The sequence below is a fragment of the Triturus cristatus genome, chromosome 9, assembly GCF_964204655.1.
Source record: "Triturus cristatus chromosome 9, aTriCri1.1, whole genome shotgun sequence".
NCBI lineage: Eukaryota > Metazoa > Chordata > Amphibia > Caudata > Salamandridae > Triturus > Triturus cristatus.
Genome location: NC_140592.1, coordinates 653508 through 673683, shown reverse-complemented (window position 1 = coordinate 673683; position 20176 = coordinate 653508). Strand labels below are relative to the sequence as shown.

At 42.3% G+C, this 20176-nt stretch overlaps 1 protein-coding gene across 3 annotated transcripts in view; it reads left to right on the top strand.

Moving 5' to 3' along the window:
* LOC146797210 (uncharacterized) overlaps positions 1 to 20176 on the top strand; it is a 267418-nt gene that overhangs the window by 89432 nt on the left and 157810 nt on the right. For all 3 annotated transcript variants that reach the window (XM_085624167.1, XM_085624166.1, XM_085624168.1), the window contains one exon: positions 4604 to 4717. In XM_085624167.1, coding sequence (XP_085480293.1) covers positions 4604 to 4717 — 114 coding nt within the window. The remainder of the gene's footprint in view (positions 1 to 4603; positions 4718 to 20176) is intronic.

Below are 20176 nucleotides of genomic sequence, written 5' to 3'. Positions count from 1 at the left end.
TGCTTGTTCTCTAATACCAGCATGTTTTCTATACTGAGGACCAATCAACTTTTACTCTGCTCGCTTGCTCAGCCAATGCTTGCGCGTTTTTTCTGTGACGTCAGTTTCACTCCTTACTACTGACCCCTCCTTTACAAATTCACATCAACTACATGCCCGCTGTTTCAACCAATCCCAGCGCGGTTCTTGGTGACGTCAGTGCAGCACCCGCAACTGACCCCTCCTTCACAAGGTAATGCGAAAAGCGTATTTTCTCACAAACTTTTCACACAAATATTATTAATTAACAACGTATAAACATTCGCTATTGTGTCTGACCCACTAATTCAAAGAAAAGTAAGATTTCTTTCACTGTGAGTAAAACCCTTCCGCTTACTCTTCACACACTACGAGTAAAACCTTTCCGCTTACTCTTCATACAAGCATCAGAAGAGAACCTGCTACTCCTTCAGTATTACCCTTTCTAGGTGGTATAATACCAAATTTCACCAGCGGACTCCTCGCTACCAATTATTCTCACAACACACAAGACATTTTCCCTAACTTAGTGCTTCCGGTCCTGCGTAACTTTCAGCACTTTCTCGATCCAGACCAATAACCTCACTGCAGTGTGGCTTCCATTTACTACCCGCTATTCAATATTCTCGGGAATTTCCAGACAACATGAAACAATATATAACGGGTTTTGGTTAAAACATAAATCAATAATTCACAGTTTCAAATACACTCCTCACCTAACTAACTATACTAACCATGCCTCTGCTACCAAGTAAAACTGATGCAGCGGAGTTTACCAGCTCTACACATTCATACACACAACACTCATTTGGGCCCATACACATTCATACAATCAATGAGCTAGTAAATATCCACTGGTCATCAGTTTTGTTTTACCCTAGGAAACCTTTAGACTAGTATTCTTACCATTCCTGTCTCCTGAGTAAATGCACATTCGATAAGATCTAGTAGTAGATTAGACTAGGGAGGAAAGACAATAATGCATTTAAATTTATTCTAAAGAACCACAGACTCAGAGGGAGTTTTAAAAGTTTATCTGAATTAATACATTTTGTGAGTCAAATCAATATACACATGAATAAACCAGAAATCTCCATCAGTATAAAATAGTACAGTTAGCTTATACTCAATTTGCATTAATAACTCTTTCCAATGACCACACCTGAGGAGAGAAAGAACAGAGAGCAAGTACGGAGCATTTACCCTACAATTATATTGACCTAGAATGGTGTGAGGACCCTGAGATCAGAGTGTCAGAGTTTCGGGACAGGAAAAGTGACCTCTTCTAGTGTAACGCCAGTGTTACACCCCTCTCTGGTGCTACTCTGTCCGGTTCAGGTGCGTCCGGACCCTTCCCTGGATGTGCCTCCTCGGTTATTCCGCGAATTTCCCTAGTGTAGGATTCTTCAGTCAAGTTGCAGCAAAATCGGGCAGCATCTCAGCACAGCATCAGCATCTCAGCATCAAGTGTGTCTAACTATCTATACCTACCTCTTGTTATACCAAATTCAAGTGTATGATCCACCCCCATATGTTTCAATTCCATGTTCACCCGTAATTTGATTGGGCCAAATAGTGGGGTGAGGACATCACACCATACTAAGTGCAATATTTTCTTTAGGCTATTGTCTAATTCTCCTCCCCTTAATTTCAATACCCACAAGCATCTCATATTATGATCGATAAATTTGTGGTACAATGTAGCTTTCGTTTCCTCTCGTAGGGTTTGTAGAGTTAAGTTCCCATGTCCTTGCTGAGCTTGAGTTTGGCAGTGAATCAAAAATGAGTTCATTTGTTCAGGGCAAGTGGACATTCTGCGCATGTGTAGAGGTCACATGGAAACGGAGACGCGGTCACCCTCCAAGGCCCAAATGGGAACTATTAATAAAGTCAAAGAAGAACACGTTAGAATACAAACTTAAATGAATTCACTGTATACCACTTACTTCTACTCTAACCCCATGTACTTAATAAATCTTTTGCATTAATAGCTTAGTAGAACTTGCATAGATTAGTTTCAGCTCATCATGCGCATTGGTATGTTGCTTTTGAAGCGGCCATATTAGAAGTTACTGCGCAACTGCAAAGTTTCCCCTCAAGCAACAGAAGAACGTCACACCACGTGATGTGGTAGACGCATGCGCAGAAGATTTCCCGCGTTTAAGCGGCCATTTTAATACACTCGGGTTATTTATTAACAGAAGCACATAGAAAAGCGTTCCCTAGATACAATAATATTGAGTGTGATGCGATTTTAGTACTCAAGGACAGTTTGGTTATGGTATTACAGGTTACCCGTGATGATTGCATACGAACAAGTTTCTTTAAATGTGAAACCTTGCTCCATCAGAAACTTGCACCCCATATTTTTTCAGTAGTTTAAAGTAGAAAGCAGTTCACAAACTTAAGTTCAGTCCAAGTTAAAAAAAAAATACAAAAGTTAAAACTACGATAAAGGCAAATACTTTTGTACTGGAAAAACAGGCAAACGTTATTACTGAAAAAGTGCAGGTCTCCTGCAGCTTTTTACATTAAAAAGTGTGTTTAGTCTGGTTAAACATAACAATGGTATCCTTGTATTATTTCAATCAACCTCAGAAATGTACAATTTTACACCTTAATGGGGGCGACGCAACTGTCAGAAAAGTAATTAATAAATCCCTATGCACATTTTTTTTTTTTTGATTTCATGAACACAGAAAGAGACTGAGTTAATTTTTGGGCTAGATCCTCTCGTTGATTTGTTACATGTATTGCCACAATAATGATAATGATGCTTAAGTAAACAAAAAGTTCTAATGTCTGAGAAATGCTTTCTTGTTGCTTCTATCGGTAAGAATACAAGATTGTTATACTAGGATAAATCAGGGCTGAAAAGTAAAGAATAATACTGAATACCGTGGAACAACAAACAATCAGATGGCATGGTCATGCCTCACTGCTAGAATGATCGAGTCTTCGAAGAAAGTGCTGACTTCTCTTTCAATTAGATATTTGGATTCCCGAATTCGATAAAGATTTAAGCATGTTGGCAGACAGCAGGACATGAGATCTGTAGAAAGCACTTGCAAGTGGAACCCTTTAGAAGGCAGTGCGATGCAATGTGAGATAGAACAGGTTACAGACGAGAAATATCAGCTCTTATTTCTGCTGCATAAAAAGGCCCATTTTCTGAGCAGGCGCAGTGTCATATGTTTAACTGAAAGCACAACTATGGCTGACCACTGGTTCAGCACCTCAATCCTTGTTTATAAATTAAATAAGAGTCCTGTGCACAATTCTTCCAGAGTCCGCCGCAGAAGGACTCCACTGTGATCTAGATGAAAATCTTTTTTGACAGAGAAAGAGGAAGGTGCACCAGTAAGAAGTCCAAACTTGATAGAAAGTCCTTTAAGTTTCTTTTATTCTTATATATTTTTCTAAAAAGAGAGATCAGCCAACGCGTTTACTTCTTAAGGCAAGAGCTTCTTCAGGGCTATATTAAGATGATGCGAATTACATACAAGTGAAGAGCATCAAAGAGTATATATTTCAAATGTATCCATGCGATTAAAGTTTGGAGATTCCATGATACGAATTCAAACAAGTAATACACATGAGTTCCAAAGCACTTTTCCGAATATGAAAAGCGTGGAATAGTTCACGAAACCAAATGTCAAACAGTATTATATGTTTTAAATGAAAACAATATTCCAACATTCAATGTGGACTGGTAGTTATTTCGCAAAAATAACATTGTTTCAGATCAGACTTTATAAACATCCCAAAGTTTTATGGTGAGAGCAGCTTGACATCTAGTAAAGGAGAGTTTTCAACCCGACCTCAATTACAAAACAAGCAGCGAAGCAGGAGGAAAATCCTTTAACTTTGAAGTCACAGAAAGAAAAGTAAACAGGCGCCCTCAGAAAACAATGTCTGACATTTGACTTGAGTCTTTGAATGCACAGCAAATGTGAGATAAGAACAAGATTTACAGGCCTTTTTACAGAAATGGAGGTCAGAGCGAGTGAAAAAATGAGCACTCATGTTAAGTGCTGTTAAAGACAAAAGTAGTTCCTAAGACAAATCCTAAATTGTGAGCAGTGGATGGATAGTAGTTATTGGTTCATGCTCTTGGGGATGGCTAAACACAGGAAGAGACAAGACACAAGCAGGCCTTGAACAAATGGGGTGAAAAAAAATCAGAGCTACGATAGAGCTAGCAAATGGAAAACCTATGGGCAGGCTGAAGCCCGCAAAGTATATACAACACGTTTTTTCGAGACTGCTCAGATGCTAACGCAGATCTAAAAGTGGGAATCGCATGAATATTTTCCCAGCTAGGAAATTTAGGCAGTTGATATAGTGTAAACGTTTATGCAATAGAGACTTGACTATGGATTTCATTGTCCTTGTGAGTTGTACCTGTGGCCTCTGTTTCAGATGGATAGACGGATGGAACACTGCATTCTGAGGCTTTTGAGTTAGTTTAAACTTTTTTGGAAAAGCTCTGATATATGATGTTGCTAAAATACAGTCTTGGTAAAAATGTATTTCTTGATGAGTGATATAGCATAAATCAAAGATTTCTGTCTTCTTGTCACAGATGATATAATGGGAGATTCTGATGTGCGATTCAAGATAAATATTGAAGCTCCCCAGGAGATGAATAATCTTCAGGACACAGACAAACAGGAAAGAGATGATCGTCTGAGAGCAGGTAAGGACAGCGGTTTGGATGTCCAAGTTATTGCTAATGAGCACACTCTGTGACTTCAACAAGCATCAAAAAACAGTTGGAGAATCTGTCAAAAGTTCACATAAAGTGCTCACTCTTCCCTGTGTCTTCATAACCATGTCTGCAACAGCTAATCATGTGTTTTCTGGCAGTAGGACAGTATGCCCCGAGAGTGTGCTTTTCTCAAGGCTTAGAGGTCCCGTTGAGAGACGAATGGTGCAGACAGACCCAGAAGTGTAAGAAATGCTGTCCTCACTGTGGTTACCATTCACATTGTGTTGTGTAAAACTTGTTTGGGGGGCTGCTCTAGATTGACTTCATCTGTGTGAGGCTGAGGGTTACTGTCTCATGGCAAGCTGCCCTTCTGTCAAGTCTGCATGCTGTTTCTTTGCATAATTTAAGATAAAGGCAGGTATGCACTTCATTTTGGAAATTGGGCTGAATCGAGGGCTCCCAGAAAGAGTTCAGGTTGACATGGTCTGTGCAAGATTTGTAATGTATCCACAAAGGATCAATTTAGATTCAGTGAATCTAAATAGAACTCATTACATAGGCACTTGTTACCTTTTTATATTTGTCATGGGTCTGTCCCTCATGGACTTACTTTGAACTCTACTGTGCTACATGAACCCTTTTTCAGTATTTTGAATCGTACAGCCACTCACACACACACACACACATGGTCAGTCACTCATACAACAACTCACACGCCTACTAAGTCGCCTATAGAGTCAATCACAGCCATTTATTCACCTATATATTTATACACACACACACTCATTTATTCATACAGATACTAACACATACTCATTTACCTATACAGTCACTGACACAAGCACACACTCACAGGGCTCCTCCTTAAGTCCCTCACTTTTTAATGTATATGTCTCTGAGCTGGCACTAGTAATTATATCCTTTGGGATGGAAATAACATCCTATGCAGATGATACCCAAAATGTTGTATCCATCAGTAAAAATACCCAACCTCCAGTACAAAGGTTTAGGGAGTGCATGACAGCAGTCAGCGCATGGATGAGCTCGCATTATCTTAAGCTCAATTTTGGGAAAACTGAGGTGATTTTGTTCGGCAACTTCTCCCCTTCCTGGTCTCAGACCTGGTGGCCAGATGATTTGGGAATAGCTCCAATCCCAGTCCTCGAAGCAAAAAATGTAGGTGTAATGATAGACCAAAAACTGTACCTTGAAGCACAAGTCAAGACAGTTACTACATCCAGTTTCTTCATCCTTAAAGAAATCATGAAAATCCTGCCTATGGTTCCTATAAAAAGCAAGAAAATGGTAGTCACATCCTTAAACCTGTCCAGGATCGAATACTGTAATGTACTTTATCTTGGTATTCCCATAAAACAAGTAAGAAGGCTCCAGAGGATCCAAAATTCTACTGCAGGAATCCTCCTGGGGATTCATAAATTCCAGTCCGTGGGCAAACACCTCCAGAGTTTGCACTGGCTGCCAATTCAGAGTCGTATCAAATTCAAAACCTTGTGCATTACATACAAGGCACTTCAAGGGGCCGGTCCTCACTTCTTGAGGCGGTCACTACATTGGTACTCGCCAAACAGATGCCTCAGATCTCAAGGGGCTAAGTTAATCCGCACTCAAAGAGTCTTTAAATCAAACTGGGGGAGCAGAAGCTTTGCGGTAGGAAATGCAAAGCTCTGGAACTCCCTCCCTCTTACCATCAGAAATCTTCCCTCCTTAGCACTGTTCAGGAAGGCTATTAAGACGTGGCTGTGCCCTGAATAGTGATCCGGCTTGCTCTTCTGGTTCGCTAGTGACAAGACACCGTCTGGTATTCGTGCGCTGTATACTTTTTTTAACATAACATAACATTATTCACTTATACAGTTACTCACACACCCAATGAATCATCCAATCTGGCACTCATACATCAACTGATTCAGAAATACACCTTGGTATGTGTACTTAAACTTTTTAGAAACACTCATAGTCACCAAATGATGTCATCAGTGATGTCATTTGAGATGTCATGAGTAATGTCACTGACCATGTCATGAGTGATGTAATTTGTGAGGTCATAAGCAGTGCATTACGGGGGCGCGAGTTATAGTTAACTCAGGTAACTATAATGGCTGAATTTCTCTGGCTTTGTACGAGTGACATATCAGCATAACTATAACATTCCTGAAACCTTTGTTTTCTTCAGCGAAAAACAAAATAATATATATATATATATATTCACAGAAAAAACCATAGGTTTCAGGGGTGTTATAGTTAGCTGGACATTTCACTCGTACAAAACCATAGAATTCCTCCGTTATAGTTAGTTCTGCTAACTATAACTCACGCTCCTGCAATGCACTGCTGATGATGTCACATATTACATCATTCATGACATGGTAAGTGACATCACTGATGACATCACTGATGACATCTCAAATGACATCACTGATAACATCACTAATGACATCATCCAGTGAATGTGGTTTAGTTTGAAATTTAAATATGTATTGTATATATACCAATCTGTATTGAAGATTGAGTGGATATATAACTGTCTGGATGGAGGATTTAGTAGCTGTCTGACTGTCTGTTTAAGTGAGTAATTAAAAGTGTCTCACTTAATACATGGATCAGTAACTAAACTATGTGAATGTGTGAATCACTGTCTTTGTTGTTGTATAACATGCTGCATCAGTTGGTCACTAACTACATGAGTGTGTATATTAGTTATTGATTAGTTGGGTGAGTATTTGTATGGGACACTGAGTTTGTGTGTGGTTGGATGGGATGTGTGTAACTCTATGCATAGATGTATGAATGGTTGATTTACTAGGTGTATAGGTTTAAGAGTGAATGTGGAAACAGTTGTTTGGGTGACTGAGTGTATTTATTTGTGTGTTGGTGAGCGAATATATGTTTTAGTTGTACATCTTCAACACAGTAAAAAAACTAAAAGGCATTGTATGTGAGAGTTGGTGTATATAAATAAGTATTTGTAAGAGTCAGTGATTGTGAGGGTAACTATATGAATGAGTGTATAATTGTAATGGTGATTTTTTAACATATTAACTATGAGTTACTATGTGTTTGAATAAATGAGGTGTTGTGTGTATAATTGTGTGAGTAAATGTAAGTGTGATTAATTTTTTTCATGAGTGAGTAGGATGACTGCATAACCGACTAAGATGACTGCTGATGTGTCAATGTCTATATATGTGTATAAGTGCATTTGATAGTGTTCCATTAATTAGTGACTGCATGTATAAGTGATTCTGTTGTTGAATGGGTAGTTGTGTGTGTAGACTTAGGAATCAGTGAGTGGGTATGTAGTAACTGGTACTGGTGTGTCAATGGTTTCAAATATGGTAGTCTGTATTTTACAGTGAGTGATGAAAGGTTATACTAGTGTATGATGAGGTGTATCAGATTGTCATGTGGATGATGTCATCAGTGATTTAATCAGTGATGTCATTTGAGATGTCATCAGTGATGTCATCAGTGATGTCACTGACCATGTCATGAATGATTCAATATGTGACATCATCAGCAGTGCATTGCGGGCGCGCGAGTTATAGTTAGCAGAACTAACTATAACAAAGGAATTTCTATGGTTTTGTACGAGTGAAATGTCCAGCTAACTATAACACCCCTGAAACCTATGGTTTTTTCTGTGAATTTCTAAGGTTTTTTAAATGCTAATTTCTAACTATAACGTCTCTGAAATTTATGGTTTTTTCAGTGAATTTCAAAGATTATTTAAATGCTAATTTCTAACTATAACGTCTCTGAAACCTATGGTTTTTTCAGTGAACTTCAAAGGTTTTTAAATGCTCATTTTTAAGTGTAATAGTAGTTATACCTATTTTTTTGTACTGATTTTCTACAGTTTTTTAACTGTTTATTTATAAATATTTTATTCATTAAATAGCATTATATATTTTTCCGAAAATTGCAAAAAAAAATACAAAAAAAAAATTCTACCTGAATTATTGTTTAATTTTTATTTTTTTATTTTAATATATTTAAATTATTTTCTTTTTTTTCCAAACTGTACACATCACGGTGGGTGCGCGGATTCTAGCTGCCATTTTAGAAAAGTCGTGAAGGATCCGTGTACGGTTGCGACGGCTGCATGTTTTTCAGTTACATCATATACATTTAATATTACGTGATGTGCGCAATTGGTATGCGACCAGTCCACGACTTGCTACCGCGCATTCGCGACGCTTGCACGCTGGCAGGTCCCGCGTGACGTCATATATGTGCTGGGGCGCGCTGGGTGCACGACTCCCGCAAAAAAAATTATGTTCTAAAATGATATGTATGTGTCTTTAATATACATATTAGGGCAAGAGATTATCTAAGATATTCATAATATTAATATATTTGTACTTAAGATAAACTTATTTTTAAATATATTTTCGCGAAGTCACGTCGGGTGCGTGCTTCGTGAGTGCAGAGTCCGCAGATCCCATGTGACCTAAAAAAAAAGATTTCATTGGTTCATAACATTTCCCACTGTAACTATTGAAGGACCCCACCCATTGTAATCATTCTTGTTGGATCATCTTTAGAGAGACATCTCTTTTCCTACAAGAACCCTTTTTGCTTGTTTTTTTTGTGTTTTTCAAAAAATATCAAACAAAATGGCATCTGGACAGCAGCTGCAGCAGGAGGAAGTATCTTCTGAAGAAGAATTCTTGCAGGAGGCACCACGTCCACAGAGGCCGGAATCTGTCGTGTGAAAATTCTTCACTTTTCAACCTGGAGAGAAGAAAGTAAATGCGAGAAAGGTGATGTGCAAAATTTGTGACCGAGTCCTGTCAAGAGGCAGTGAAAAAAAATACTCTTGTGGCACTGCTTCTATGTACAAGCATCTCCGGACTACACATCCTCTCAATCTTGCTCGGGTGGAAATGAGGCGAGCTGCTTTGAACCCCTCACCTGCTGTGGCAAGTACGTCTGGATCGTCCTCGGTAACACCTGCAATGGACATTAGGTCAGAATTCCCTTTCTCGAGCAATACTGCGTGAAGTGTAAGAACTTACATGCTTCAGTGAGCAGTCGGTGGATGCAGTTTGTGCTGCGCAACACAACCATCGTTGTTAATTTTTTGTTTTGTTTTTGGAATGATAGGTAATTCCAAAAGTTTCCTGTTTTATTAGTTCTTTTGTTTGTTCAATTTTTTGAAAAAACACTCAAACAATTTACAAAATTGTTCACAAAAAGTTTTAAAAAATACAAAAGAAACAAAAGTTCTTATCAGAACTACCTTATCTGGTTAAAGAAAGAACTATAATTGCAAGGTAATGTGTGAAAGTTTGGTTGAATATATGTATACAGCATGAATGACTGAAAGAATGCATTAGTAGTGTATGGTGAATTTATAGGTGAAGATTTATGAGGAAGTACTGCAGCGTGACACTGCAAGCTCTTTAGCTGCACTGCACTGTGGCACTTCCGAAGCACAGGGATGGGACATATGTACATGAATATGTTGCAACTCTGTGCTTCCCTCTGTACTGCTGCACAAACTACAGCCATGAGGTGACACAGGCACCCTTGCACCATGGTGCAAGGATGTCTGTGTCATGCGGAGCTTGTTTTTGTGCAGGAAGGGACACCTTCCTGCACAAAAACAATCAGTAAAGGCATTTTCCTCTTTCAATGTATGCTGTGGAATGCAGCATGCATTGAAAGAGGAAAAAATGAGGAGAAATAAAAACAATTCTCCTCGTTGCGCCTTGCTACACCAACTCTAGGATGGCGCAGCATTCACACACATCTCCAGATTTACGATTTCTCATAAATCTGGAGATGCGTCTTGTTCTATGGGTGTTGCATGGGAACACCCACAGCAACACCTATGGAACGCCCCTTCAACGCAAAGTTCTGTGTATGAAGGGGTCGTATTTACAAGGAGAGGAAAAACCATGCAGGGTGGCTCTTCCTCTCCTTGTAAATATGAAGGAGTGCCTGGCGCCATCACTACGTTACAAAAAGCGACGTACTGGTGGTGCAGGGTGCTTGTAAATCTGCCCCATAAGCGCTTAGGTATTGACAGACCGATACAATAAGAACATAGTGCTTGATGGGTGATTGAAGAATTGCATGAGACTGACAGAAGGTATCCAACGCTGCATGGGTACTACTTCAGTATTTAATGGAGTGGACCAATAGTATGTATTTGCTTAGAGATTTGTAGGGATTATGCACAGAATATTTTATGTGTACTTGTGTTGGTGCCTATGTCATTTTATAAGAGTACCACTAGTAACTAGAATGATGACAGTTCTGCAAACAGAGTGAACACTTAATTTATATGTGCTTACGTATTGGTGGAGTGATAGGATAATTAGATAGTGGTAGATAAGTGATTAAAGAAGTGCCTGGGACAGACTGGATGATTCCTACACTGCATGAGTACTAACTGGGTATTTAGAAGAGTGTATCAATAGTATGTAGCTAGTTAGAGGTCTGCTCAGATAGTGCACAAAATATTATAGCTGCACTTGTGTTAGTAGCTAGGCCATTCCATATGTTCATGACTAGTAACTAGAATAATTACAGTATTACAAACAGGGGGGCAGATTTACAAGCCCCTTGCACCACTTTTACGTCACTTTTCCCATGTTAAAAGTGACGCAAAAGTGGCGCAAGGGGCTTGTAAATGTGCCCCAGAGTGTATAGTGAATTTATAAGTGCTTAGGTATTGGTGGAGTGATAGGATACGTAGATAGTGCTGGATGGGTGAATGGAGAAGTGCATGGGACAGACAGAAGGATTCTTAGACTGCATAGGTACTAACTGGGTATTTAGAAGAGCGTATCAATAGTATGTAGCTGGTTAGAGGTCTGCATGCATAGTGCACAGACTATTGTAGCTGTACTAGTATTGGTGTGTCTATGGTTTTGAGAATGGTAGTCTGTATTTTAGGGTGTGAGGAGGTGCATCAGATGATCACGTGGATGATGTCATCAGTGATGTCATTTGTGATGTCATTTGTGATGTCATCAGTGATGTCACTGACCACGTCATGAGTGATGTAATATGTGACGTCATCAGCAGTGAATTGCGGGGGCACAAGTTATAGTTAGCACACTAACTATAACGGCCGAAATTCTCTTGTTTTGTATGAGTGAAATGTCCAACTAACTATGATGTCCATGAAACCTGTGGTTTTTTCAGTGAGTTCCTGAGGTTTTTTAAATGCTAATTTCTAACTATAATGTCCCTGAAACTTGTGTTTTTTTTCAGTGAATTTTATATATTTGTATGTAATCTCCTCTCACTCTTCAAGGAAGGAATCAGCACTCAGGTTGTAGTTTGGAAGTATTTAATCTACAAAGGACGTGATCCACGCATTTCGGAACCTTGATAATGATACAAGACGTCATTGTAGCATCCTTATTTAAATGTACAAATGCCTAAAGTTGCCAACATTAACAAAGGACTACATATTACTTTAATCCAACAAGCTGGCGGCCATATTGGCCTGGTCACGATGTGAAAATTCAGGAATTTATACAATAAAGAAAACAAGTGTTAATATGCACACAATCTCATTTCAGCATATCTTGCCCCGTGACTGCCATACCTGTATGTTCGTCAACGTGACTTATTCATAATAAACATACTTAGGATTGCAAACATCAACATAAACAATGGACTACACATTACTTTAAAGTGAAAAGCTATTGGCCATATTAATCTGGGCACGTTGCGTATTATAATGGTTCTTACATGAAAGAAAAGGAAAAAAAGGGGTGCTAATATACACACACTATCCCTATATAAAGTTCTAGCGATTATAGTTCCATTCCATTCACAGCTCATTTGAGATGTCATGAGTGATGTCGTGAGTGATGTAACTGACCATGTCATGAATGATGTTATGTCTGAGGTCATTAGCAGTACATTGCAGGGGCATAAGTTATAGTTAGCTCAGGTAAATATAACTGCTGAATTTCACTGGTTGTGTATGAGTGAAATCTGAGTCTAACTATACCGCCCCTGTAATCTTTGGTTTTTTCAGCAAATTTCTAATTATTTTTTTAACGTTAAGTAAGATGCATATCACAATGGATGGTGGGGGGTTGGAAGCAGGGCATGGCATTGTGCTGCCCCCACCCAAGCTTGCTGCTCCTGCCTTCCCTCCTCCTAGCCATCCATTGTCCAAGTCCATGTCCCTGCTCCCTTATTACAGCCCTGTGTGGCCGTTGTTCTGCCACTGGCCTTCCCGCCTTCTCTGAACAGTTAGCTTGCTGCCCCATCCACCTCCTCCCTATCCTCTGTTGTTTGAATCCATCTCCTCCCTCCTGCCATGCATGGTCTGATATGCTGCCACTGCCCTCCATTTAGCATGATGTACCAGTCCACTCCTCCTGCCCTCCATTGCCCAATTCTATGCCCCATCATTGACCTCCTGCTAAGCCTCTGTGCTTATCTTGCTGCCCCATTCTCCTTCCCCCTGCCCTCCGATGTCTGTGTGCATGCCCCTGCTCCATCCTTTTTGTCCACCATGTTCCATGGACCTGCCACTCCTATCTACTCTGAGTGTTCTGTTGAGCTGCCACTCCCCTCCCACCTGCCTAGCATTGTCAGATGATACTAACCTGTCCTTGCCACCTCCACCCTGCCTGTCCACATTCCATACCCCTATCCTTTCCTCCTGTCCCCCATGGTCCATTTTACTGCCACACCCTTCTGCCCTCCCTGGTCTGTTGTGCTGCAACTGCTCCTCCTGCCTGCCCCGTGTGGTCTGTTGTGAGGCCCCTTCCCCTGAACTCTCTTGGCTGTGCCCAGGTCCTGACCCTCCCTTCTATCCTCCATGGTCCTTTGTGCATGCCCCTGCACCCTCCTTCTTGCCCATCATAGCCATTGTGCTGCCACTAACCCTCCCGCTTGCCATGCATGGTCTTCTGTGCTGCCACGGCCCCTCCCACCTTCCCTGTGTGGTCAGCTAGCGCCCCTGACCTCCTCCCACCTTCCCTCCATGGTCTGTGTCTATGCCATTATAGTCTCACTGTTGCTCTCCATGGTGTGTCTTGCTTCTAGTGCCCATCCTGCCTGACCTCAATGGTCATCTTGCTGCTCCTGCCCTGCCTCCTGGCCCCCAGCCCTCTGTTTCCATGTGCAGACCCCTATTCCCTCCCTCCTGGCTTGTCTGTTCCATTGTAATGCCCATGATCCGTCCCTCCTACCCTTTATGGTCCGTAATGCTGCAGCTTTCTCTCCTGTCTGTCCATTATGGTCAGCTAGCTACCATTGCCTCTTACCCCTCTGTTCTTTGTTGTCCATGTGCATGGTCCTGTCCCCTCCCTATTGCTTTCTATTGATTGTTGTGCTGCACTCCCGTCCCTCATGCCCTGTGTGGTGTATTGTGCTGCTGCAAACCCTGATGCCTGCCCTGTATGGTCAGTTTGGTGCAACTCTCCATGTCCCTCCTGTCCTCTGTTATCCGAGTCCATGTCCCTAACCCAATTCCTCCTGCCTTCCATGATCCAATGTACCATACTTGCTAACATTTTGAACTTGGTAAGAGGGAGATTTTGAAAAAAAACGGAGGTATTGATTTTCCCATTTGACGTACATTGAAAAAGAGGAAATTGTAGACAGGAGGCAGATCAAATAAAGCCCATTTGGGCTTAAAAACATTGGACGTTTCCTGGCTGAATCGGGTCTGTTGGCATGTATGGTTGTACTACCACTGCATCTTCCTTCTGCCCACAATGGTCTATTATATTGCCACAGCCTCTCTTGCCAGTCCGGTATTGTTGTTTTTTTGCCCCTGCCCCCCTTTCCACTGCCCTCCATAGTCTGTTGTGCTGCCACTGCCCTTCCTGCCTGCCCAGTGTGGTCAAATTGTTGCCTCTGCACCCTCCTACCTGCCTTCAATTTTCAGAGTCCATGCCCCTGGCCTCTGCCTCTCAACAGTATCCTAATGAACAACTAGATTGCTAACATTCTATATTTATTACAAAAGTGTGGAATGCCTGACGTCATCTTGATGTAATCAAAACTGTAATACCTAGAGCATTTCCTTTAGTAATTTCATATATGAGAGGGTCTTATTTGCATCAAAATTATGGTTAGTGCTCTAAAAAACTAAAATGAAGACATATTTTCTGAGTTTTCAAATAGCGACAGAACACTTTTAAATTATTTGTTACCTTTATGTTTTTTTATCCAGTTGACCACTTGATTAAATGTTGCACTTAGGGGAGAGGATGTGGTGTTACTTCCAGAACTGCAGACTTTGCAACTGGGGAACCAGGTTGGAGTTTCTGCTTCAGCTCGACATTCTGTGATTCTGGTCAAATCACTTAGTCTCCGCATGTCTACAACCAAAATGAATTTGTTGTTGTGTAATGTAACCAATGCTCATGTAAAGTACTCCAATACCTGACAAGTCTGCACTATATAACACTGCAAAAACACAAAATAATAAGTGTTTTGCACACTTCTGTCATTGGGCTATATTTGGGCTACATCTGGGTGGTTTTGGGCTCATTTGGGCTCTTTTGTCTCCTGTGGCCATCTTGGGAGATTTATTTGTTATGAAGTTTCCTAATTTCCTCATGTACTGCAGTCTCCTCAGTAGGAAATGCTTTCATTTTTTTTACTTTGATTCCATCATGAAGATATTCAGATATGTCACACATTTGCCATAAATTCTGAATGTTAGCACTCTAGTTGCTCATTAGATCACTGTAGTAAAACTACTGTTCACCATGGAAGTCTGCTCCTGGTATTAAAAGTGCATGTTTCAGTCTGCATGTCAGAATTTTTTAATGAAATAGAAGAGGATTTGAGAAGTCACTCAAAATGTGCCCTCATTTTCTTTCTTCAGCATTAATCATAATTTCTATGGCAAAATGAACCCCCTCATTGTGTTCCTTTTTAAATTAAATGTTTTAAGTGTTACCAGTTTATTCCAATCAAGATGGCTTCAGGTGTGCCATACTTTTGTCATAATGAAGACAGTAAGCGCTCTAGTTATTTTTAAGAACACTCTGGGACATTCTGTCATTGGGCTATACTTGGGCTACATCTGGGTGATATTTGGGCTACATTTGGGCTCTTTTGTCTCTGGTGGCCATCTTGGCAGACTTATTTGTTATGAAGTTTCCTAATTTCCTCATTTACTGCAGTCTCCTCAGTAGGAAATAATTTCAGTTTTTTACTTTGATTCCAAAGGCATTCACATGTGTCACACATTTGCCATAAATTCAGAATGTTAGCACTCTTTTTGCTCATTAGATCACTGTAGTAAAGCTACTGCTCACCAGGGAAAACTGCTGCTGGTATTGAAAGTGCATGTTTCAGTCTGCATGTCAGAATTTTTTAATGAAATAGAAGAGGATTTGAGAAGTCACTCTAATGCCCTAATGTGCCCTAATTTTTCTTTCTGCAGCACTAATCATACTTTTTATGGAAAAATGAACCCCCTCATTTTGTTCCTTTTTAAATTAAATGTTTTAAGAGTTACCACTTTAATCCAAGCAAGATGGCTTCAGGTGTGCCATACGTTTATCATAAGTAGGACTGTTAGCACTCTAGTTGTTCTTTGGAACACTCTGGGAAGCTGCAGTAGAACACAAAGGAATCGACTGACAGTCTCTGCCCTTGTTGGATGTACATGTTTTACTGAGAATGTCAGACTTCATTCTCACATGACTGAGAAAGATAATGTGAATTTACAGAAAATATGCTCTCGGTTTAGCTTATAGATCACCTTCCAAACCTCTGTGGGAGGTTTGGAAGGTAGCATTTAAAAAACCTTTGAAATTCACAGAAAAAACCATAGGTTTCAGGCACGTTATAGTTAGGAATTCGCATTTAAAAAACCTCAGAAATTCACTGAAAAAACCATAGGTTTCAGGGGTGTTATAGTTAGCTGGACTTTTCACTTGTACAAAACCATTGAAATTCCCCCGTTATAGTTAGTTTAGCTAACTATAACTCGCGCGCCCGCAATGCACTGCTGATGACGTCACATATTACATCACTCATGACATGGTCAGTGACATCACTCATGACATCACTGATGACATCTCAAATGACATCACTGATGACATCACTGATGACATCATCCTTGTGATAGAGTGGCAGACCTCCTCTCACCCTAATATAACCTTTGATACACACATTCAAAAATAGAGACTAAACTTTTCAAAACAATGGACATACCAATACCAGTTACAACAACCTCTTCAGAAATTCTAAGATCCACATACACATCCACTCATTCACCAACAGTCCTATACAGTCACTCATACATGTATTCACTCATCATATGTACTCATACACCTATACATCCTGTTACATAATGCCACTCATCCATAGAGTTACTCACACACATAGTCACTCATGCTAATAAAGAATCAAACATACATTTATTTGCATATACAGTTCTCATCCAGGGGATACTCATCAATAGTCATAATCTATAAATAATCCCCGCCCATGTGCGGGATCCCGGAGCATATAGAAAATACATATATATACATATATATATACATATGTGAAAACATATAAATGCAGCCTAATAATGTTCAAAACATGGCAATGCTGTAAATTACATATTTTTGCATAGTAGTGCCCCCGTAAACCGTAAGGAAAAAAGGAAGCATCAGGCAAATTATAACACAGCACTGCTTTATTGCCATAAAGCAACATGTAATTGTAGGCATTCGCCAGTAGGCTGCAGTAGAGTATCAAGAAACCAAGAAAACTGACACCCTGCCTTTAAGGCATTAGAGTAGGGGGACCGTGCCTTTAAGGCCTGCCTGTGACCCCCTGCTCCCATGATGCACTACAGGTGGCAGTTGGGCCAGTTCTTTTTTCCGGCTCCTTCTGTGAGGATCCTGGAGCTTGAGCTCTTCAGTTTTTTGACTGAAATTTAGAATTACAGCTTTTTCAAGCTTTTTTCGACGTTTTCTGGCTTTTAAGGGCTAATTCTGCTGGTTTCCAGTGAATTTTCCAATTTTTTCCAGTCAGAATGTCTCCTTTATTCAGGAAATGCCCTTCTTGTGGTAATAAAATGGCATTGGCGGATCCACACTCGGTGTGTATTGTGTGTTTACCATCAAAACACGATCCTGACCAGTGTCCCCACTGCCAGAAGTTCTCAAAGTGCACTCTGAGGGACAGAGAGCGCATTAAACTGCATGCAAGACTGGAGAAGGAACGAAGCCGTCGTGAAGGCGAGCATTCCTCATCAAGACCACCTTCTTCAGCTACGCAAGTACAGAAACGGCGACATACCAGCTCCCCGGGCTCCAAAAAGACCAGGAGTCCAAGAGGTTCGCCGTCGACGTCGAGGATGCCGGCGAAAAGGCAGAGAACTTCGGCGTCGAGGGATTCATCCCACCATCAAGAGTCTCCGCCGTGCAAAAGTAAGTCGGCGTCGAGAGGCGGCCCTTCGGGCTCGAAGGCTGCTAGTCCGGTGACATCTGGACTGTCTCCGTCGACGTCGAGGCTTCCGTCGACATCGAGACACTCTCCGCCACCCTCGAGGGGGTCGACGTCGAGAGATGCGGCGACGTACATTCCGCCGCGAGTGGGCCGGTCACCGTCGATGGTAACCCCCACTCGGCGACATAGAAGGTCGACGTCGAGAGGAAGATCGACGTCAAGATCACCACGTCGACGTCGAGAGAGGTCAACGTCGAAGTCGCCCAGTCGACGTCGAGAGAGGTCGACGGCGAAGTCGCCCAGTCGACGTCGAGAGAGGTCGAAGTCGCCCAGTCGACGCCGAGAGAGGTCGACGTCGAAGTCGCTCGGTCGACGGCAGGAGAGGTCGACGTCAAAGTCGCCCAGTCGACGTCGAGAGAGGTCGACGTCGAAGACACGGCCGACGTCGAGGTTATCTAGCCGACGTCAGGTGCCAGAGAAGAGGAGATCGACGTCGAGGTCTCCGCGATCGGCGTAGAGACCGCCGTCGAGACCAGAACGGCATACCTCACACTTGCCGATGGTGACGCAGACGTCGTCGACGTCAAGGGATTCGACGTCGAGGGCGAAAACTGGACCGCCCGCGGAGAGGTCCCCAGGAGAACAGTCATCATCTCCGGGACTGCACATCGTGCAAATATCTCCGGAAAGATCACCCGAGGCTCCAGAGCTGTTCGGACTGTCACCGCGCTGGTTACGAGATGTGGGCGCTGGCGCATGTCGGAGTCCGGGATCGGACTACTCCCGCAGGTATTCCCCACCGCGCAGGAGTAAATCGCCTCCGAGGGATCCAAGGACAATTTCACCACGCCGGTCTCCTTCCAGGGACCGTCGCACCGCGCCAAAACGTCCAAGATCTCCGTCCAAGCGCAGATCAGGATCAAGGGCTCACCATAGCGAACGCTCCCACAAGAGGCGACGCACCAGGTCGTCCACTGGGACTTCATCCACAAGATCCTCAGTCCGGGACTATTCTCCTACTTTTTCATCCACGCCTCCATCGCGAGTGTCCCCGGTGGATGACATTATAACTTTCTCGGACGTCCTGTGTAGAGGGGCGCAGAAGTTGAACATCGCACTGCACGTCCCTCAGGCACCCACTTCTGTGATCTTTGACTCTTTACACCATCGGTCAGCTCCCAGACCTCTGCTCCCGTTGGTGCCAGGATTGTTAGAACCAGCGATGGCCACGTTCCTTACACCGGCTACAGCGGGCTCGGTTCCCTCGAGAATAGCAAAGAAGTACAAGGCTCCGACCGAGGACCCTTTATTCTTGAGGGCGGACCCGCCAGCGGATTCGGTGATCGTGGCGGCGGCCATGAAGTCTCACTCAGCCTCAGTATCTGCTTCTGTCCCCCCCTGAGAAGGACAGCAAGCTGATGGACTCCTACGGCAGGAGAATGTGCAACACCTCTGCCTCGCACATGAAGGTCGCTAGCGCTTCAGCCCTGCTGGGGAGGTATGATCGCTCCCTATGGGATTCCCTGGCCAGATTCGTGGAGAAATTGCCTAGGGAGGACAGGCAGGACTTCACGGAGATCCTCCATGAAGGCGGACTGGTGGCCAACCAAGTAATAAGCGCAGCGGCGGATGCATCAGACCTAGCCGTGCATGGCTACTCCCATGGCATCTGCTCCCGCCGTTCGGCCTGGCTCAGATTAACGGGCCTCAAACCAGATGCGCAGAAAAGAATTCTTAATTTGCCGTTTAATGGGTCATCGCTATTTGGAGCTCATGCGGACGACCAAATGAGCAAGATGAAAACGGAATTGGACACCGTAAAGGCTGTGGGACTGGAAAAGCGCAAAGAGTTCCGCAAGCGCTTTCGCCAGGGCAACAAACTTGCCTTTCACCAGCGCGTTCAAACGCCCCAATGGTCCTCTCAAAACCAACAGAGGTCCCAGTTTCAGCAAAGGGGCCGGGGCAGAGGAAGAGGAAATGCTAAACAGCAGCAGTCCTCTAACAAGCAACCTCCCAAACAGTGAAAACTTACTTCCT